At 42.0% G+C, this 22,419-nt stretch overlaps 1 protein-coding gene across 1 annotated transcript; it reads left to right on the forward strand.

The window, feature by feature from the left end:
- Positions 1-1,399: 1,399 nt before the first annotated feature.
- On the forward strand, positions 1,400-20,959 carry TAF15 (TATA-box binding protein associated factor 15). Its single transcript, XM_053995660.1, has 16 exons — positions 1,400-1,510; positions 5,016-5,052; positions 5,887-5,935; positions 6,120-6,210; positions 6,289-6,406; positions 8,923-9,206; positions 10,042-10,156; positions 15,556-15,590; positions 16,183-16,215; positions 16,742-16,851; positions 17,385-17,514; positions 18,784-18,873; positions 19,868-19,952; positions 20,037-20,122; positions 20,218-20,320; positions 20,595-20,959. The coding sequence occupies exons 1-16, from the start codon at positions 1,501-1,503 to the stop codon at positions 20,632-20,634; spliced, it is 1,416 nt and encodes a 471-aa protein (XP_053851635.1). The 5' UTR covers positions 1,400-1,500; the 3' UTR covers positions 20,635-20,959.
- Positions 20,960-22,419: the final 1,460 nt, after the last annotated feature.

The following is a 22,419-nucleotide window of genomic DNA, read 5'->3' on the forward strand; positions in this document are numbered from 1 at the left end:
TGAAGGGCTGATGTTTTTCCCACATCTCAGCTTCCAAGTTTTTGGCTGGGACCACAGCACAGCTCTATCAGCAGGCAGGCAGACACACAAGCCTGAAACACTCTCTGAATTAATTCCATTTTCCACATCTGAGAAGCCTTCAGTCCCTGAGGAAAGCACAAACACCGAGAGGCTCTACCCAGAGCAAGACCCCCCACGGCCCCTGGCTGGGGAGCATTGCTTGGGACCTGCCCTAATCCCAACATGGCACGGGCAGCCTCTCTGAGCTCCCAGGCTGTCACAGAAAGGCCCACGGAGCAGGAGAAGACATCATGGCTGGAGGAGATGAAGTTTCTCAAGGAGAAAGGCAGGGAGCTCAACCCCCTTTTCTTTTCTTTTTTTTTTTTTTTTTTTTTTTTTTTTTTTCTTTTCTTTTTTATTTTTTTTCCTTTAATTAATCATTCCAGTCACTGCTTGTTTTGCAGAAACTTATTTTCGGCTGTGGCAGTGGGATTTGCCTCCTGCTGCTACGCCCAGGGGGGAAAGAAACAGCCCAACTCCTCTGTAAATCTGCTCAAACCATTCAGCTGAAATCAGAGAGCTCCTCACTGCCTTAACCATTAAAAAAAAAAGTTTTTTTTTTACCAGGGTAAAACCTGGTATTCCTGCAGGAATCCTTTCATTCAAGGAGCAGTTATGAACCTATTTACCAGGGTAAAACCTGGTAAAAAAAGTGAGGGTAAAACCTCACTGTTCTCTGGATGCATGTGCAGACTGTCCCTAGACAGAAAGGTGCAACTGTTAACTTACCAACTCCCACAAGAAGGCAGTTTGATGTGAAACAAGAAATACAACTTCTAAAAAGAATCAGATTAAATAAGCAACGTCACTTTTGCTGTCTTCTCATTTCATCACTCTTTCTCTCTGAAGCAAACCCTCAGGTTTCACAGAAGTGGCTCCCAGGATCATGACCCGTCCCTTTCTTTGGCAAACCATTCTCCAAGTTGATATTTGGCTTTTTAGCATACTCAGAAACGCTGGCAAACCTTTCTTATTTTTCCTGTGGGACCCAGATTTTGGATGTTTTCTCTAACCCCATTTAGCATCCGCTACAAACAGTGATGCACAAGTGGGGTACTGAGGGAAATAGGGGGGCTGCTGCTGCGGAAAGCCGGGCGTGCAGACCCCTCCATTTCCCTCTGCGCACGCCTGCCATGCCCTGCGCGTTTATTAATTAAATTAATTTAATCTTTGACGCCATCCCCGCTGTGCCCGCACAACCTCGCACCCTCTCCCCTCGGTACAACCCCCCCCTCCGCCCGCTGTACCTTGGCACGGCCCAGCTCACCTCCCCTCCCCCCCCCGCTTCCCCAGCGAGTGGTAGGCGCCGCGAGCTCTGATTGGCCGCCCGGCCCCGCAGTCCGCGCGAGCTGCGGGTGCCTCAGTGTGCGCGCGGCCGGCGCGGCGGGCGGGTCGGTCCCTGCGCTCCTTCCGCTCCCTCCGCCCCTCAGCGCCGCCGCCATGGCTTCGGGTAGGTGCCGCCAGCCCCGCCGGGCTCAGCGGGCAGCGGCGGCTCCGCTTCCCGCCAACGAGCGCGGGCGCGGTGGGGCGCGGGAGGGCGGGCGGAGCGAGCGCCATGTGGCGCATGTGGGAAAGGCCGCGGCCATGTTGCGGGGGACGCGCCCGCTTTTTCCCTCACGCCCCCCCCCCAGCACTGCTCTCGGTGAGGGGGAGGGGAGCCACGCCCCCGCCGGTGGCCCCCGTGGGCACGCCCCCCTCGGCCGAGGCCACGCCCCCTCCCGGGGAGCCCCGGTGCGCGAGCCGCTTGGGTCACGCCCCTTTAGGCTCGGGGGCGTGGCCTGGCGGGCGCGCCCCCCACCCGTGTCGCAATGGGGGGGGGGGCCGTGGGGGCAGGGGCCCTTTGGGGACTTGTGCTCGGATGATGCGTGGCGTGCACCCCTCCTTTTGGGGTCTAGGCCCCCCACCGCACGTGTGAGCGTCCCCTTTAGGCTGTGCCACAGGCCCCCAGAGCGAGTGTGGACCCCATTTTGGTTCATACTTCCCAGTGTAGACCCTCCCGCCTTGGGTCGTGTACCCTCCGTGTTTGGGGTGTGAGCCCCATTTTGCTTCATGTCCCCCACTTTCGGGTTGTGTACTCTCCCCTCCGGTGTGAGATGGAAGCTTCCCCCCCTTCTGGGTCACAGCCCTTCCCCTCTGTGGACCCCGACTTTGGCTGTGGTTCCCCCCCAGCCCCATCCCGGTGTGAGATGGGGCTCACCTTTGGGTCGTGCCCCTCTCTCTACCATGCTTTGTGTGCTCCCCCTTTGGATCAGCACGCCCCATGGAATGCAGGCACCCCCTCCCCTTCTTTGGCACGGGCAATGCCCTCCCCACGCCTTTGTGTGCCGGTATGTGCTGCCTCTGCTCTGCACTCTGCTCTTCACACAGTGAAGTGGGGGGGCTCACACCCCCTGCCCTGGCTTAAAACCGCCCTGCCTGGGCTTGTTTTCCAGCGGGGCTTCAGTTGAGCAGGGAAGCAGGATCTGCTCTCCCGGCTGAGCTGACACAGCCCAGCTTCTCCTGGGGCCTCTCCAAGCACAATGTGCTGTTTCTTCATCCCCTTTGAGGTGTGGATGGTTGCTCCCCCGGCAGTGAAGCCTTGGCTAGGTGTGGATCTACCGGTGGGAGGAGGAATTCCAAGGCTGGCCGTGCTTTGTGGAGCGAGCCATGTTTTGTTGTGCTCGAGCCATTTTGGCGTTGTCTCGTGCTGCGTGTGAGTGATAGACAATACAAACAAAGCAAGGTGCAGGAATCCTTTCATTCAAGGAGCAGTTATGAACCTGGAAAAGCAAATGTGTCCAAAGGTACTAAAATGAGTCCAAATGAGGAATTTTTCTACTAAATGAGTAAAGCATGGCAGTAAATTACATCCACTTTTACCCTGTCAGCTACTGACCAGTCAAGCACCTGTGTGTCTCCTCTGTTTTTAGTGATGTTCAAACATGAGGTTCTTTTTCTTTGGAGGATACTGAGAGGCACTGCTGCTTCTTTATATGAATTACTTAATAAGAAAAATCTCAGTTTTCAAATGTACACAGCAGATTGTTCTATCTTGAGAGGAATAAACCCCCTGAGCAGTGCAAGGTGATTAGGCTGCTATGTCCCACTTCGTTAACAGGAAGTCTTTCCATGACCTTTTTAAACATTCAAAGAAAAAAAAAAAAAGGTCAGTAGGAATTTCCAGAATAAACTGTTATTTCCAAAAATCCTTACAGATTCTTGTCCCCATTGAGCCCACAAAAAGAAATTGTTCAGAAGTCTGTAAGAGGTCCAGCAGAGGGTGTAGAAAAATATATAAATAAAGGAAATTCCTCTGATTGCATATTCTCATATTTTACAGGCTCCTTATCTGGTTGCTTTCATTTTTTTTCCAAAATGTTGTGGTTTGGTGGAAGTTTGTTAAGGAGAAGCTAAGAAGATTAAGTGCAGTTCTTAAATTTATAGCTAGTTACATCCTTACTCAAGAATTTTCTGATACAACCATTAATATTCTTTAATTAGCAGCATTAATGGCATATAAATGTTAGAATTAAACCACAACCGTGTTTCACAATGTGAATAGTAATCTTTGTGATCATTTAAATGGAAACTGTAAAAATTTTACCCTACCCCTTTAAAAAACGCTTGAATTTCACCTCTACCTTGGGTTTTTAATTGCTTTTCAATATGAAAAAGCAGTGAAATATTTGTGTAGCAGTGCAAAAGGAGGAGAAATTCACGGCTAAGTGAAACTGCTTTATAGGACGTGTGAAATTTAACCTCCTTTCATCCCGTGTTAGCGTTTGGTAAATATTTCTGTTACAGAATGTGAAATTTGATACTTTGTGTTGCCTTGGGGAGATACGCTACCATTAATGCTGCTTGGTGTCCGAATATCTCGGGCGATGCCCCCTCATGTCACATCCATCACCTCAGGTGATGCCCTCATCAAAGCTCTGGTTAAGTGTCTGTGTAACCACTGGCAGGATTGGATTTATAACCTGCTGAGGGAGGTATAATGAGCAGATTCAGCAATCTGATGAGTGTTTTGATTGGAAAATGGTCACAGTCGTTTATGACATTTACCCTGCCTTGTAATTAATTCTCAGTGTCAGCGTTTTAGGCGCTTCTGGGGATAGAGGCTGGAGAGAGAATGTGGGGGGAAGGGTGAAATTGGGGATGAGATGTTCCTGATAGATTTTATTAGACCATGGCACATGCATATTTATACAAATTCTTGAAGTGATTGGAAGAGAAAAATTGCAGGGCTTATCCAGAATGTTTGGGTTTTCACAAGAAGGTGGGAATTTCAAGCAGGTTTCACTCCTGCCTAGGAAGTGAGATGGATGGAGGCTGAGCAGTGCAGAGGCTGGAAGGGCAGGGAGCAGAGTGGGATGTGAGGAACCTGTGCAGAGCTGGGGTTGGGATGGACGTGGGGCTGATGCAGCCGTGTGTGTGTGTTCTGTGTGCTGCATCTGTCACGTGCTGCTGAGCTCTCAGCTGGGTTTTTCCTCCTGCAGTATGAGCAAAGGGAAGTGTCGTGGCTCCTCCATCGCTGATTTTTCATCTCCCATTCTGCCTCTGTTTGTGCCCTTTAGCTCGGCAGAGCTTTCTTAGAGCATCCCAAAAAGGGGTTCAGCTGCACTGACCTACTTAGCTTGGATTAATTAAGCTGCTGCATTCTGCTCATTGATGATGGCACTGTACTCTATAGCCATTAGAGGGGTTGTACAGTTCTGGGTATTTGAAAAGACTCCTTGAAAACAGAATTCAGATCCTTCAAAAGTGTGTTGTGTCCTCCACACCCTGTGCTGCTGTCATTCCAGTCTTCATATTTTCACTTTTGTTAATGAAGAGGAAGCTGCATTCTGCAGGGATAGTAGTTGTAATATCCAGTAGACTTGAACCTTTCTCCCTCTCCCCAAATTTTCTCCTCTAGTAAGTAGAGACTAAAATGTTCATTGGAAATTCTCAGTATGACTTATTTATTTTTCTAGATTCTGGAAGTTACAGTCAGTCTGGGGGCCAGCAGAGGTATGTGAGGATTTTTGTTTTGCTGTTAGCAATTACATCTGCAAATGAAAAGACCATTTAGTATTCCCAGCATGATGACTGATTGTTCAGGATAAGAGTATTGATAGGTTTTTGGAATTAAGGATGCAGAAAGGTTGCACCTGGGCCTTTCTCAAGATGTCTTGTAAAACAAAGAGAAATCAGTCTGTATTCCTGAAAAGAAGACAATAGTCATGTAATGTCAATGGATGTAAATTGGAATGACATCTTGTAATAGTAAGAACTTTTGAAATTACATTAATATAGAGAAATACTTTTCATGTGATTGCCTTAAGCTGTTCAGTAAGAAAGCCAAAGGTTATGATATTTATTATATGGCCCAAGGCTGCAGGGCATGTTTTAATCAGTGAGACAAGTGTTTTTATGGAAGTATAAAAATCATGGCTAATGCTGCCTGTGCTAATGAAGATCATGAGGTTTTGTGCTTGTAGCACTGCCTGAGTTTGGGTTTGTATCTCAGTATGATGAGCTTCAGCACATGCTGCTTCTGTCAGTTCATGAAGGCTTAAAGTGGCAGAATGATGAGTAAGTATAATATAAAATTACAGCAAACCCAGCTTTTATGTCCTTAAAATTTATATTTGAAATACAGCAGAAATTAAAATAAGCTCTTCTGGCTTCTGACAGTCAACCATTAATTCATTGATGCAGTATTAATATGCCTGGAACTGCAGTGCTTGGATTAAACACCTATTTTGGAATGAAGAGAAACTTAGAGACACCAAAAATACCTTTACTTTCCAGCCTGTATGGAGGGTACTCTAAGCATTTCCTAAATGCATTTTTCTCTTCCAGCTACTCATCCTATGGCAATCAGAGCAGTCAGAATTATGGACAAGGACAGGTATGTTGAAAAAAACATTGTGGCTTTCAAAGCAGATGTTCCTTGAGTGAAAGTAATTGTTCATGGGCCAGGAAGAATTCCAGTCTCAGCTGTGCTTGATGTTTGCAGTTGTGTCTAGCCAAGGAAAACTGTAATTTACTGCTGTGGAAGTTACACTTACTTGAATACATTCTTGAAATTACAGGGATATTCTGGTTATGGGCAGAGTGGAGACAATTCCTCCTATGGACAGAACTATGGAAGCTATCATGGGAACTATGGACAAAATCAATCAGGTTTGGCTAGCTTGTTACATTCATTGGCAGGATTTAAAAGGTGAATATTGACTAAAAATTTTCTTCCTCGCTTTCCAGGTTATGGACAAGATTCCCAGGGATACGATGATGAATCTAATTATGAAAATCAGAATCAGAGCTCCTACAACCAGCAGTCCTATGGCAGCCAGGGGCAGCAGAAAGGGTCATCCCGAGGGTAAGGAAGCAGAGTTTACCAGTATCTATTTAAAGTATTGTCTAGTAGTTACATTCTTAACTAGAGCTATAACATATTTCTTGCTAACATTGCTGAGAAAAAGACAAATATTTGAAGATCCACATCCTTGAAATATGTTTAATGTCTGAAAGGAGGTACAGGAAGAATATTTCTTTATGTGAGAAGGATGGTTGTATTTGTTTTGAAGTCAAGCTGTATGGGGACATAACACTTTAGAAAGCCTTTGGATTGTGGCTACAATGAAGAATGGACTTGGCAGAGTGTTTTGATTGGGAGAAAGGCCTATCAAATCCCTCCCAATCACATTCTTTTGTATAAACTTACAGTGCTCTTTTATTAGCTTCAAATAAGCTCTTAGCAAGGGAACTCTCAGCTGCTCTCAGATTGCAGACTGCTTATCTGGCTCAGAATGCCTTTTCTTGAAAGAGAAAGGATTCAGAAATGTCATGTAAGAAATATATTTTGGTTTTCCAACTAAGTAGAGTTCTCAGAACATGGTGGGTTTATATCCTCATCAGGAAACTAAATGTGCCCATGCATGCTGCACTCCGTGCTATTGCAAATGTATTTTACTTGTGATGTTGTATTGGATTCAATTTCAGGAGGATTAATGATACAGCTTTGAAAGTATGTTGGAAAATACAACCTAACTTGCCTTTAATGACTTAAAAGGCCACTTAATGTTAGAATACCTCCACTGTGCTTTACAGGCTTTGTGCCTCCACCCGAGGTCACTGCTTGTGTTAGAGCTTTACTGAGGATCATGTGACCTCTTTGAAATACTCTGTTGAGTACTAAACCTCGTTCTTGTGTCCAAGGTCCAAATGATTCTGTATTTTTTGCAAGGTGATAAAACCTCTACTTGGTTTCTGGTTTTGTAGTTCTTATTGTAAAACATTTTAATATTAAAAAAAAATCTTAATCTGCCAGCAATAGGAGCTTTCACTCAGATGTCATTTTTGCTTCCATAACAAAGGCAGGTGCACAGTTAAGTTTTGTTTTGCTGTGTTTTCTGAGCATTTGAGCTGTACAGAAGTAATAATGTAGTTTTTAACTCTGTAGATGTCCAGTAGAATAAAAATACAGCACATAGGTTCTCCAAGAAGTTGTTTGTGATGTAGAAAATGAAGAAAAGACCTTGAAGGGAGGCTTCTCAATGTAGGGTTGTAACAAATATGGAGAAACTGAGACATTAAATGGTAGCAGCTTTGAAGAGGGTGGCCACAAAACTGTAGCTGTCACATCCTAGGGGAGGGAAGGGAAGACAGTAAACAGTGGATGCTTTCAACAATGCTTCCTTTGTTGGTAAAGGTGCAAAGGCTAAAGCAGAGCTGACTTTTTTGAAGTGAAGATAATAACAAAAATCTTCACAAGCTGTTTGCCACTGGGATTAGCAAGGTTAAAGCTGAGATCTAGGCTAGAAGTGGGAGAGAGCAGATTAAGTGGTATTTACACTGATGGGATATTTTGGGATTGGTTAGACCCAACGCACTACTTCTGAAAGTGCTTTGAAAATCTGGTAGAAACTTCCTGGAGGCTCTTGAATTTTTTTTTTCCTTTTTCTGAGATACTTTAAGTAGCAAGTAGAATTGCCAAAGACTGCAGAGTGGCAGATCTAGTGCCTCATCCTTCAAAAAAGGGTGGAAGCAGGAAGGGGGAAGGGAAGAAAGAATGGCAGAGGTCAGAGATTCTTTTCAGTTACTGAAAAAAAATAAGATAGCTAAGGCACAACTAACTACCTGGGAGGAAACATAGGAATGAGTAACAGCCAGTGTTCCCTGTATGCAATTTAGTTCTCATAAATCTATATTATGCCTTGCCATAAAAGGCTAAGAGAACTATTGTCTCATATATCTAGATTTTCAAAATACTTTAGTTTCTACTTCAGATGCTGAAGTAGCTTAGGCAAGTGTGGTGTAGGTGAGATTCCCTTGTGGTTGCTTCAAAGTTATTAATCTTAATCTTAGAGGAGATTTATGACTCCCTCTTGGAATGTAGAGCTGCACAGTGTTGGAGTATCCTGGATGTGATACTGGCCAGTATTTCTGATGGGGGCTGCTGGGATAGTGTAGATGGCACTGAAGTGAGAAGAACCACAGGTATGTTACAGGCCACCAGAACAAAAATTCTTGATAAATTGTAGAATGCCCAGAAGAAGAGAGGTTGCAATTCAGTGAAAGCAAAATTTTGGGGTCTTTTAGGCAGCAAGTCTCAGCTGCACTATACAACATGAGCACTGAGGCTCTGCCCTGCAGGTGCAGGGGAAGGATTTGGTGTTGAGCAGGTCACAGGCTCTCCATCAGCCATTGATGGTACTGGGGAGAGAGGGGAAAGCAAGTGTTGGACTGGGACATGTGAGAGGAGTGATGCTCCTAAGTTATGTAATGAGGTAACTGCAATTAGGAAATTTTAACAATGTCATGAATTTTCAGCCATTATTTTGCTCTCTATTCTGTGAACATTTAGCTATTAATTCAAATTCTGTTTGTTTTAAGTGGAAGAGGCTCTTATGAACAAAAGTCAAACTATGGTCAGCACCAAAGCTCTTATGACCAGCACTCAAGCTATGGACAAAACCAAGACTCTTATGACCAGCAGTCAAGCTCCTATGACCAGCAGTCGGGCTATGGCCACCAGGGCTCCTATGACCAGCAGTCGGGCTATGGCCACCAGAGCTCTTATGACCAAAAGTCAGGCTATAACCAGCACCAAAGCTCATATGGCCACTCCCAGCAATCCTACCAGTCTCAGAAGGGAAGCTATAGCCACAACAGCCAAGGTAAAATTGACAGCTTGATTTCAGTATTGGCTAATAAAATTGAGCAGAAGCTCTGTGAAATGGTTGGATTTCCTTCTGCAAGCAGTTGATTTGATGATTAGTTAAATTCTTTTCCATGCTGATGTTCATGGGGGATATTTTATTTGTTAAGACTTTGAGAATATTACAAGGAGATTAAAATCTCTTGAGACCCCAAAATGGTTGCATTTAGGTATGTTAGAACAGCCTTGCAGAGACTCTGTTCCTGAGTTCTGCAAATTCTAGATGGATTTTTTCCCCTGGCTATTTTGAACCCTCTTCCTGCACGAGGGTGACATGTCTTGATCAGTCACGAAGAGCTTCTGCACTTCACATTCCAGCTTTACGCTGTGTAGGTGAATTGTGAGATAGAAGGAGAAGTTTAAGATGAAGCCTTTTTTTGCATTAACTTCACACCAGCAGCACAACCCACTCTATTTATCCTTGTTCTGTCTTCAGTGATGTCTTTTGCAAACTGGGAGGACTGCATGGAAGTCAAATGGAAAGTATATTTTAGACAATATGTGTTCATTGTTTGGAAAGTGGAGTGTAATTACAGAGTGGTTTTTACATTTTGATATACTCAGTGGCCCTGGAAGCCAAGGGAGATAATGGAGCAAAGTTTGGTTTGGGTTTTTTTTTTTTGTTTTTTTTTTTTTTTTGGCACAGAGAATGTCAGGGAGATTTAGGAATTGATACATCTCAGATGTAAATGGCAGAGTTAATGAAGAGGAGGTGGGAATTCCAGGCTGTGAATTTTCACTGTGCTGCAGTTTGCACTACAATTGACTCTGTTTGGTTTGACTCATTCTCCCAGATGATCGCCGTGAAAAGAGCAGGTATGGAGAAGATAATAGAGGATATGGCGGGTCACAGGGAGGAGGTAGAGGGGGATATGACATGGATGGAAGAGGTCATATGTCTGGATATAGGTAAGTGATCTCATTCCAGTGCCTGCAGCTCCTTACCCTTGTTTCCTATTATTTAGCTGGTTTTCATTTTTGGTTATTATATGTCTATTCCTAAGGTGGTTCAGGTTTAGATTTCCAAAACTGGAAGGTTTCTAAAATTAAACCTTTCTGCACTGTACAGAAATGGATTTTGCCTAGGGGACCAGCTTTTAAATTCACATAGATTGAGACCAGGCATTTGATTATTCTGACACACAGCTGCATTTTATTTGCATGAGTTGCAATACAAAAACTGCCCCAGCCCATCGCTTGTTTTCAATGACAAGAAAACCAGCAGCCAGTGATTGAGGAAAATGTATGAAATTCATACCTAGGGTAGCTCATGTTTTACCAGGGAAGTATTTTGGCCTTGAATAATTTAGTAGTAACATTACATGTTCTTTGTTTGTTTTTTTAATCAGTTTTAAACTTCTATTAAAATACACATCTTTTATTATTGATTTATTTCTCAGTCTGAACACGTTTATTTTGGGCAATCTGAAATACTAATAATGCTGTCACCCCTTTCCCCATTGCCTTAGGCCCTGTACTGTCAAGAAAATTTATGCACATATTTAATTCTGTGCTTGCAGATGATCTCATGCCAAGGTCTGCAATTGGGACCTTGGCTTTAAAGCCTACTGAATTAAACATATGACATATTATTTATTAATAGCTCACACAACTGGCTCCCCTTTGTGTCCCTCTGGGTGGTTGGAGGTGCAGAGGGCTCACTGATGCAGGGCAGGAATGTTGAAGCTTCCAGAGAGCTTTGAGGTGTTGCTTGTCAGCACCACTTACCCTACAAAAGGCTGCACAGCTCTGGGTTATTCCTAAACTCCAGATGAAAAACTCTATAATTATGCAGTGTTTTCTGTTGGAACTGATCTGATTTAAATAAAATAATCCACTACTTGGTTACTTTTAAAGGTACTTATTTTTAAAGCATATTTAAAATCTGTCTGCTTCTGAGATGCTCCTAAATTGTACTTAATCACTTGTTTATAATGATGTAGGAGGATCTTACCTCTTCCAATTAGGTGTGATAGCACAATTAGAAAATCACATTAATGTTATTTTGTGTTTGCTGGGGTTTTATATAATATAAACTGAATGTATATTTTTGTGTAGTATTTTTTATAATAAGCACAAATTTATATACTATAAATAAGCATAAATATAGAAAAACTAATTTTGTAATATATAGTACCTCACATAAAATGAAAATAACAAGCAAAATAATTTCTAAGTTAATTTTAATTTTAATCTAAGTTAACTTTTTTAAATTAGATTTTCTTTGTGGATGAGGACTTTCCATATTGCTGTGATAAAAAAACTTCTATTAAAAAAAATTCCATAGCTTAGCCCATTCCAATAATAGCAATGAATGTGAGCTTCAAAAAACACACTGCTGATAGAGTTTGTCACTTTGAAACAAACTTGGGTCTTTGCAAGATACAGTCAAATGTATTAATGTCTGTGAAAATAAAGCCTCTTGCCATATTTTTCCAAAATGTAAGGAAACTTTTACTGACGCATCCATGCAGATCATGGAACTTCATTGAACTGGGAAGCCAAAAGAAGGGAAAGAGGGAAAGTGAATGAAGAAGTTGAGGAAAATTCAGGGCAGTGGGAAGGCATTTATTAAGAATTCTGTCTGCTTCTGTTAAGTGATGTTGGCTTTAATGGTAATTTTTTGTGGAAATTTTCTGGATTTACACTGTCATATATCTCTATTCAGTCTTTTTGCATAATTGTGACAGAGGATTCTCCTTCTGACATATGTATTTTACCAGACATGCTTATTAGAGAAGTCTAAAAGGTTAAATTCAATAACAAACTCTATAATGAAGGGGAAAATAACTTGTAATAAGGTAAGAAATCATGTTCAGTCCTGTGAAAATGTGGGGTTTTAGGGTAGGGGTCCTTTGCAGAGTTTTACTTTAGGATACTCACCCAAGCTTTTTAGAGTCCTCATCTGAAAACCAAGGAATGGATTGTTACTGTGGCTGTGGGACTGAATTGTTTTGGTTAAGGCTGTAAGTGGGAAACACAGGAGCAAACCAAGCAGGTGAGAGGAGCTTTGCTTTTGGCTCTGCTCACACAGACTGGGCTGGGGGGAACCACAGAGATGCAGTTCAGAAAGGATTTGTCATAGAAATCCTGATTTTGCTCAGCATAGGTTATTTTTTTCTCTCTTGTGCAGATTTATGGTGATCTACTATAAACACAAGCTACCTATGCAGCTTAATTTATCAGTGGGAATTTGTGTGATATAAAGAAACTGCAGCATAGTACAGATGTGTTTTACAAGTATGCTTTGTGTTCAGCATTAATATTTTGACTTGTAACAGATATGCTTGAGCTTAGCCATAATTATGGATACTTTGGAAAAATGTGAAGAGAGGCAATAAATATAAGCAAGGGAAAAACCCCATAAATATTCCTTTCTTGTTTGTAAAATACACTTTTAGGTGTTGGGACACACTTGGTGAGACAGATACACGTTGCAGGCTGAAATTTGGTCCCTGAATTCTTAGTGCTGCTTCTGCCAGTATCTGATACTTATAAAACTGCATTTATTGTATGTTGAGCTCCCCATATTACCTGTAGTTTAATTTAAGGAGATGTTCCCAGCTGGATTAAGCAATATCCAGATGAAGCCCAGTTACAGTCTAGTAGGGGATGATAAATCTATGATTGAATATGGGAGAAAAGAGCAACTGAGGACTTCTCTTTCATAGCAGCAAGTTCACACACCGAGTGGTGCCTTGTCATGTTCTGGCTGCCTGCAGTTCAGCCTCTTATTTATTATCTTACTTAGTGGCACTGCTGAATTTTAACTGCCTGTTCATGTTTCTAACACAGGATATTAAGACTCCAGAATCCATCTGGTCACCCATCTCTGAGGTCTGTAGGCAGGCCTGGTAAAGCAGTGGGCTGTGAAATGCTGCAGTTGTATTTTCCACATGTTTTCTGCCAATAATGTGGGAACTAATCCAGTTGCTGAGGTTGAATTTTTGGTCTCAATGAGGGGCAAATCTGAGACTGTAGCATCAGCTGCTTGCAATTTCTGTGTTTGACTTGCTGCAGGATATCTGCCTGATCCAGGGAATCTTGGCTAGTTTTGACCAGCAATTGCAGGAAGGTAACAAACTGCAGCTTCATATATCACATATCAAATGCCTCATAAAAATGTAGGAAAGCATGAATCCATTGTCAAAGGTGTCTATCAGTAGATTGTTCCAGATTTTTGTTGGGTTGGTCATGTGTGACTAAGCAGAAGACAACATGCTGAGGCATACTTGGGCAAAAATGTATTTCTGTAGACATTAATTAAAAAACTAATTAAAATTATTGGTGACACTCATTAGTGCAGAGTGCAGAACTGCTGTTTCACAGAATTATGGCATTGGACTGTTACATTTTGTATATTCAACTCCTACTGTTCAGGATTATGGTGCACACGTTTTCACCCCAGCATCCTACAAAATCCTCACTTCCAGCAAAATCCCAGATGTGTTGACACAAACTTACTTTGTGTACATTTTTTAATTGTTGGGGTTTTCTAACTGCTTTACACTTCCACATCAGAAAATATATTTGTTCTGGATATTGCTGTCCTGATGAGCTGGGACCATAATCTGGGGTTAGAAAATTTTCATAACATTTAAATGGTTGATATTATTTACTGTTGTTGTTTCTGAGTTAAAATCCCACAAAAACAGGCATCCTACTAAAAATTGTTGTGTCATAATGAAGTTTCTTTTTTAAGCTGAAGTGAATTGGAGGTGGCAGAAAGGTATTTACAGTAAATTTTATCATCACCATTGTGTTTTTAATCATCAGTCCTTGAAAACAGACAGCCTTAAGTAAAGATCAGCCCTGATTCTGCATGCAAAATCTTTAATGAGCAAAGTGAATTAATGAATAAATGACACTGCAATTTAGCATTCAGATTTCTTCTGTGGAACAGCAATAAAATCTGCAGCAAAAATTTATTTTAAGAAAAGTCCCAGTAAAAGTGATACTGTCTGTTGTGCCAAACTGTCCCAGAATGTCAGTCACCCTCCAAAGAGTGTCTCTTAATCCAGGTTTGATAATAACCTGTTGAAACTTTATTTGGTCCTCACTTTGGGCAGATTTCCTCTCATAAATGTTAAGTATTGGCAGCTTCCATTTATGGCTTTCCATTTGCTGTAAAGGAATGACTCCCTAATTTTACTTCATTGCCTCTTGATGGGTGTCTGTGTGCCCTGTTTGGACTGATGTGTGAGCAGACAGATGGAATTAACACCTGCAGTGATTTCTAGTCACAAAGTGCTTTGGTGAAGAGGCACAATAGCTCCAGAGGCTGGAGATATTTCTCTGCAGCAGGGTTTGAGCTCACACTGCCTTTATAATGAGAAAGCTCTTGGGATTAGTGATCCTGCCTGATTTTGAGGTGGCAGCTGTGTCCCTCAGGACGAGGAGGACAAGCAGACAGTTGTACATGGAAGTATGAGAGAGTCCTTCTGACATTTGGTTATTGACTTTCTAAAAAACCCAGCGGTTTTTTTCTGACGGCTCTGAGTATTGATTATCTTGTGTTCATACCATGGATGCAATTAAAAATGCTATTGTGAAAAATCCTTCCAGTACAAACCTTTCCAGTGAAAAAAGAGTGAGGGTTTATTTTCATGCACATAATTGGAGGCATAACAACCTGTTTTAAATCCCCTTCTAACCTTTGAAAATTGATGTGTGTATTCTCTTAACTTGGTCTACATTTTGTGCCACAGGTTTCAGAATGAATGAAATAAAACTTCACGGCCTCTGCTTTTGAAGCTCACATACACACACACCTTCTCTGTAATGCCAAGTGCTGTAGTACAGTAGGTCCCCACAGACCCTTGCTCAGAGAATGGCTCATTCTGCTAATTTATCCCCTCTATTATTGAATGCATAACAATAGAGATTAATTTTAGCTCTTTTGACTTCTAGGAAAGTACTAAAGTACTAATTATTCCAAAGTAGCAATTACGTCTACAATTAAAGCCCACATTAATCTTCATGAAAATACCATTTTTGTTTTAAACCCCAGTTTTGAATAGCTGTTATTTTGGCTGATGGGATGGGAAAAGGTATTGAACCAACCACATGTGTATGGGTTAGTTTAAAATACTTCTTAGGGCTTCTCTTCTCCAGTGCAGCACCCTGAGAGATTTTTTTTTTGTAATTTAATCTCTGAACATGAATGGGTAGTGAGGAGAACGTAGACATGGTGCTTTAGCTGCCAGACAGTAATTCTCAACTTGTCATCAGTTAACTGTAGATTGAGCCTTGGGCTCAGCACGTAGAGACTTAAGGAAGAAATCATTTCTTCAATTTTTCCTCTGCAGTGGTGGTGACCGTGGTGGCTTCAAAAATTACGGTGGTAAGTGCCGAGTATCCAAAAATGTTTCAGTGGAAATTCTTTATAAATCTAAAAGCCACCAATATCTTGTTACTATCTAGTAGAAGCATTATAGAGTTTTGGTGAGGCTGGTGTGATCACGAGTTTTAATAGCCAAACTTGTAGCAATAAACTGGATTTCTACTTTGTCAAATTGCATGAGAGAATTTGTGGAAACAGTGACGTTCACCGGATTATTTTTTTTCTTTTCTTTTTTTAATTTTTGTTACAAATGCTTCTTAGAAAGGTACTAGAGGTAGAAAAAGAGTGGGAAACTGCTTGGTGATGTGACAACCAGCATTTGCAAGCAAACACCAGCACAGCATCAGTGTGGCAACTGCCACATGCTGCAAGTTAAAGAACACGTTAACGTCCTACAGACGCCTTCTGTTGAATGTTTAAATCTAAATATTCTCTAAATCTCTGGTGAATGTCTTAGATTTTAGATGCATTGCATACATTCTTTGTATATTTTCTTGTTGCTAAAAAAGTCACTTGGATGTGTTGTGCTAAAAATAGTCTGTTTTCTTTCTTTTTTTTTTTTTTTTTTTTTTTGGTCAAACCCATATCATAGGTCAAAGGGATTATGGACCAAGATCAGATGCTGGTAAGGAAACAAGTAGTGAGTGGGAATGGATTGTAGCTCTTAGGTCACTGCTTTTAAAATGTTTGTCTAGAAATATGGATGTGGCTGCAATTCCCATGGCTCAAAAGAAGCCTAGCTAAAGCATGCCTTCCTTGAAAGAAATATACTTAATTAAAGTGCATGTGAATTTTTGGATGTTAACGCAGCAAGTAAGAATTTCCTTTTGAATTCTGAAAGTGCTTGAGCCAAGCAGCTGCTTTCACTGCCATCACACTTCTGCTAAGCTTGTGTTATTTAAAACACACGCTGCTCTGGTGGGTTGGGATGCACAGCTGCATGAATGTTGGGTATAAGGCAGGTCAGCTGTCCAGTGTACTCAGCTGATGGTGTTAACCTCAAAATCAAACTCCCTGCTCCTCTTTTATTTCACACAAAATGTCTCTGGGATTTAAGAGTCTGCTACTGGGGCAGCACAGAGCTGAGCTCAAAATACTGCTGCAGTTGCTCCCACAAAAACACTTGGTAAATGTAGCTTAATTTTCCACAGATTCAGAGTCTGACAACTCTGATAACAACACCATCTTTGTGCAAGGACTCGGAGAGGATGTTTCAACAGATCAAGTGGCAGACTATTTCAAACAGATTGGTATCATAAAGGTATGTGAAATGAGAAATCATGGGTCAGAAAGAAGGGAACTGGTGGAGCTGGTGTACTGGAAATGTACTGGTATCATTTAAGGCAGAGTTCTCTCTGACTCCCCAGCAGTTGTAGATAATATTTTATCTGAATTCCCCGCTGACAGCTCATTTGTAAGCTGGCAGCACTAGCACCTTTCTCCTAGTGACATTTAGATTGCTTTGTGTCTCTTCTTTAGTCTTTATAGCCCTGACACTCTATCCATTGTGCTACCCTCGTACTGCAGCACGTGTGCCTCTGTTCTGTGGCTGCTGCTCCTGGTTCTGCAATTCTAAATTAGGATTTTGTGCACTTGACCTCATTTTTTTGTTAAAACTGGGCCCATCATTACTTCATGGAGAATGGCCAGTCAGTATCCTTCAGTCAAATCCCTCTTTTTGCAGGCCAGCTCCAGGAGAATATTCTCACTAAAGATACTTAGTGTTACAGTTTATGCTCTGAACTAATTTCACCACTGTTTCTGCTATGCCAAGTGTACAACCTTTCTTTTCAGACCAACAAAAAGACTGGGAAACCCATGATAAATCTGTACACAGACAAGGATACTGGCAAGCCAAAGGGAGAAGCCACAGTATCTTTTGATGACCCTCCTTCTGCTAAAGCAGCAATCGACTGGTTTGATGGTGGGTGAGAGTTACCTGTTCCTTTGGCCATTCTTGAATCTAACAGGCAGTGGAAGAAGCACATCAATTACCTTTTTGGAGGGCCAATGCTGCTATTTATGTAGCTTTTGGCTTGGGTTTTTTGGTTTTGTTTTTGGTTAGGGTTATAGTTGTTTTTTTTTTTTTTCCTTAAACAAAGACCTATATTTCATGGTTTCTTACGTGTGTTGGATTTCTCTCATTTCATTAAACAGCAGATAGTGATTTAGACCAAAAATGTGCAGTGAAACTGAGGGTTTGCTGCTGTACCTCAGTCACCCATGCACAAGGTGTGAGAGGTGGTGTTTGTGTCACTTGTTTAGACCAAGAGAGCTGTAATCTGTGTTAGCAGCTGGAGGGATTCCCTACAGTCTTGCATTGATATTTTTAGTGGTGTGGAAACATTCTTAGAGTCTGGGAATGGTTCTGGCAATCCTGTGCTGAGTGCTCTGTATGTACACAGTGAAAAACAAGGGTTTAAAATTATGGATTTATCCCAGAAATATATTGATGAAAAACTCCTCAGACTGCAGAAAATACAGTGACACTCTTGTAGTAGTAAACTCAAGGGGATGAGGGAAAAGTAAAAAGTACCTTCTCCTGCCACCTTGTGTGTTCACAGAATTTTAGCGATGCTGGGTAGAAACAAAAGGTCATACTCTGCATCTTCTGGGAAATTATACTGCTTTAAAAAATTGGCATGACATGCTTGTCTGATGTTTGTATTTGCTAATAAAATGCAAATTGACTTTGTTTAAGAGGGTAAGGCAAATATGACTATATTAGGCACATGTGCAGTCCTGTTTGTCTGTGATAAACATTGGATCTATGAAGAATCCAGTCACTGAAAACCATGAACTTTATTTAAATACACTTGGGAGTTAGGTTTTGGGCTGGCTATTGGGTGGTACAAAAGCCTTGTTGCCTTGGTGGAATTACAGACAGTTCAAACATCCAAGCTACTTCCTCATGAGCATGGCCAAAAATCTTTTAGACATTCTTACGTCTTTAAGTTGCAACTTACAGATCTCATTTAAACTAAAATATCTGTGGGTTTGTGGAGAGTTTAGCAAGTAGATCAGGGTTTCCATCTCACCTTTGGACCAGTGCTTTCAAAACCAAGAGATTTACTGCAGCTTCCCTGTGTCTCAAGAGTTTTGTGTTCAGACCAGGTTTGCAAATGACTTCTGCTCTGCTGGGCTTGCTGCTGTGTTGTTGGGAGCTGCATTGATCCTTTCTCTTCTCCCACAGGAAAAGAATTCAATGGCAATGTTATCAAAGTTTCTTTTGCAACCAGAAGACCTGAATTCATGAGAGGAGGTGGAGGTGGTGGGCGTCGAGGTGAGATTAAAGTCTGTAGAGTCCTTGGTTTTGCACAATTAAATACTTTTTCACTATGATTGATTTATTAAAGAGAAGTTGACTTTGAAGCAGTGATCCATCAAATATATGAGCATTTGGGATTCTGCCAGGAAAGGGAGTAATAAGGATTGAACCCAGTTAAGTAAACTGAAATCTGTAATCTCTTCTGTACAACACAGAATTTATGCTTTCCTTTAGAACTGGATCTCCACATTTTGTCTCAGCATTGCTTTTAAAGAGAAAGTGTAAGAGGGTTATTGAGCTGTATCAGCCCCACATATACAGGGGAGAATTCCCAGTGAGTATTTGCTTATTGCAGCAAAGCCTTGAGATACTCTGTTCCCAGCTGGGATTAAGCAGGGTACATAATTCAGCTGCTGCTGATGTGGAGCAGCAGTTAGATTTCTGATTCCTTTAATCAAGGCTGTATCAATCTCCCTGATTCTCTGCCTATACAGTTTTGTCAGTAATCCACTGGGTATTCATTACCATTTTCCAGTAATTATGCTTTGGGCAGTGACTGTCAAATTCTGGTTCTGAAATCAGGCAGTTCTGTAGGCTGATGGAAAAAGAACCTTGTTGGCATAAAAGTTCTTATTTTTGTGATGCAGAAAGCAAGAATGTTGTCCCTCTGCCTGTGTCAGAGGCATCCTGGGATTAATCCAGACTTTTATTGTTAAATTTTTGTTCTGTAGCTAAGTCTGGTCATAAGTGACTGATCTTATACCTTGTTAAGTCTTTTTGAAATTTTATTAATGCATGTAGTGGGTTTACATTTATCCAAGCAGATCAGGTTTCCCTTTACTGCTGAAAAAGAATTTATAATAAATAGTGGGAATATATTTGCATTAAATACTTCTTCCATCTGAGAAATCTGTCTGTCACTGGGGGTCTGAAGGCAGTGACAAACTTTGATACCTGTTTGTCATGTGCAGTTCACAGAACTTTATTCTGATTATAATTTTGTCTGCAGGTTCACGAGGTGGCTATGGAAGAGGTGGGGGCTTCCAGGGTAGAAGTGGGGAACCCAAAAATGGTGATTGGGTTTGTCCTAACCCGTAAGTGTCATTTTAATTGGGATGGGAATTTTCATGTGTGCTTCACCATCACAGCTCAGTCTGGGGAATCCTTGTGTGTTCCAGGTCCTGTGGCAACATGAACTTCGCTCGCAGGAATTCCTGCAACCAGTGTGGGGAGCCCAGACCAGAAGATTCACGTCCACCAGGAGGTGTGCAAAACCAGCTACACCTCTTAAATGTTCCAAGTGTTCATATCATCTGCATCTTTCTGAAAAAACTGATGCATTTCCATGTTTTTCCCCAGATTTCCGTGGTAGAGGTGGCTACGGAGGAGAGCGGGGCTATCGAGGGCGCGGCGGCCGAGGCGGGGACCGGGGAGGTGGCTATGGGGGCAAAATGGGAGGAAGGTAAGAGGAGCCTTTGTCCTTGCTTGGCTGTGGGATTGATGGGGACTGTGGGAAAAGTGTTGTTTATGTCTAAGTACAACTGCCATGAAAATATTAACTATAGACAGGAGCATCCAGAGAACCGCTCAGTCTGAGTTTTGTGAAGGTTTCTGGGTGAGGCTCTATAAAAACACAGATCAGCACACGGACGTCATTGTAGAAATGTTTGACTGAAGGGACTGTTTGTTATTTCCTTCATCTGTTACTTGCTTAGAACCCTTTCTCTCCCCTACAGAAATGATTTCAGAAATGATCAACGCAACAGACCATACTGAAGACCACTGTGAATGTTTTGTTTGTCTTCTCGATGCATTTGATAGTGAAATTGCCTGCAGCTTCACCCATGGCCTCTTTCGATAGTGGAATTGAGTGAAACTAGATTTTTATTTTGGTGGGAGGGACTGGGGTGGTTTTGGAGGATTTTTTTTTAAAGCAAGACATTGAAATTTAATCCTAATTTCCATATTCTCCTCTTTTCTTCCCCCCTCTCCATACCTTTTCAACAGGCCCCAAGAAGGAAAAGGATAAACTGTAAAATATTGCCAAAATATGAAGTGTTTTGTAATACAACAATAAATGCTGATTGTTTTATTTGTGAAATCGTACTGTTTCACAATTACTTGAGTTGCATGCATTTCCTTACAATATTCCCAGTGTTCCTGTGGGATGGCTTAAGGAGTAAATAGGCATTTGTTTGGAATGGCACTGCAGCTCTGACCCGAGCTCTGTGTGTTCACAGAATCTGCAGGCAGGTCAATGAGCCTCCTTGCTATCCATGTCCTCTATCCTGGATTTGCAGACTTGTCTCCTGCTCCTTTCCTTTTCCCTCCTGTGGTGCTTGCAAACCTGCTTTGGTTGCCCTACACCCTGAGGGGAGCAGGCAGAAGCAGTGTGAGTGTGTTCTACTGCTGCCAGGGGGCAGAACAGCTCAACATCCAGTTGGTGCATTGTGAGCTTTTGGGATTCAGCTCTGCAGCCAAGGCAGAGGAAAGAAGGGAGGTTAATTATCCCTCCTGCTCTGATAGGTCACTGCAGGGGTGAGCAGTCTGACCCCAGTCAGGTCATGGCAGTGCTGCATCTGCATCACAGGCCTTTGAGAGAGAACTGTCCAGTATTCCAGTGGGCAACACTATAAATACAAGTCTTGGGGTCTGTGGTTACAACTGGGCATAGAGCTGGGCCATATCTCACTGAGGAATGAACAGAAATGGCTTTTGTTAAGGTTTATGAGCTGTCGCTGTTGAGCAGGACGGGACAGAGAACTCCAGATCAGAAGGCAAAGAAAATGAACTCTCTCTTTATTTCAAATGTACCACTCTATATATAGAGAACATCAAGAAGACTCATTTCATTAGTCTTAGAGTGAAAACATATCACACCATTGGTGTGCAGTGAATAGCAGAACATATCTATAAACAATATGAATAACAAGATAGATTAGAGAATTATTTATATTCTTTCCCAACTGTTTCCCAGGCTCTTGTCTGGTTAGAAAACCTTTCTCTTTCTCTCTGACTGAGCTGAGAATATCCACATTGAGCCACCTCCCCAGCTTGGTGTGTATTGATGGTCATGGTAACAAAGTTCAAACCAGCATTACCCAGGGTTGTAAATGTGAGCGCTGGGCCTTTTTCAGGTTTCTCCTGGAAAGCATCTGCTCTGTTAGAAAAGATATTTGTCACAAATTATAGACAGCTTGTTCCTTTAAACAGTGGAATTTGATTATATATGTACTAGTGACAGTATAATCCAAAGTATGGCATGTGAGGGTTCAGAAAGTTGATGAATTCAGTATCTGTTGTTTTACTGGCCTAGAAGAGTTGGATGCTGATGGTTTTGAAGCTGGGGTTACTGTTTGGAGGGAAGAGGCTAGAGGGTGCTCTTGCCCACTGCTGTGCTGGCTGATGCAGGAATGGTGCCAGCTGGATGGGATGGAAGGAAAGCAGGAATCAGCCACTGAGAACAGCCTCAGTATCCCTGCTGAGGTTTGTTCCCCAGCAGAGCTGACACCTTGCACTGCACAAACAGCTCCTGAGGGTGCAGCTGGAGCCCTCAGAGGT

The sequence above is a fragment of the Vidua macroura genome, chromosome 20 (genome assembly GCF_024509145.1).
Source record: "Vidua macroura isolate BioBank_ID:100142 chromosome 20, ASM2450914v1, whole genome shotgun sequence".
In the NCBI taxonomy this organism is placed as follows: domain Eukaryota; kingdom Metazoa; phylum Chordata; class Aves; order Passeriformes; family Viduidae; genus Vidua; species Vidua macroura.

Excerpts from the sequence above, each read along its gene's own strand:
- TAF15 (XM_053995660.1), top strand. Across the intron at positions 5,936-6,119 it reads AGAATTATGGACAAGGACAG|GGATATTCTGGTTATGGGCA; the intron begins GTATGTTGAAAA and ends TTGAAATTACAG. Across the intron at positions 15,591-16,182 it reads TGGCTTCAAAAATTACGGTG|GTCAAAGGGATTATGGACCA; the intron begins GTAAGTGCCGAG and ends CCCATATCATAG.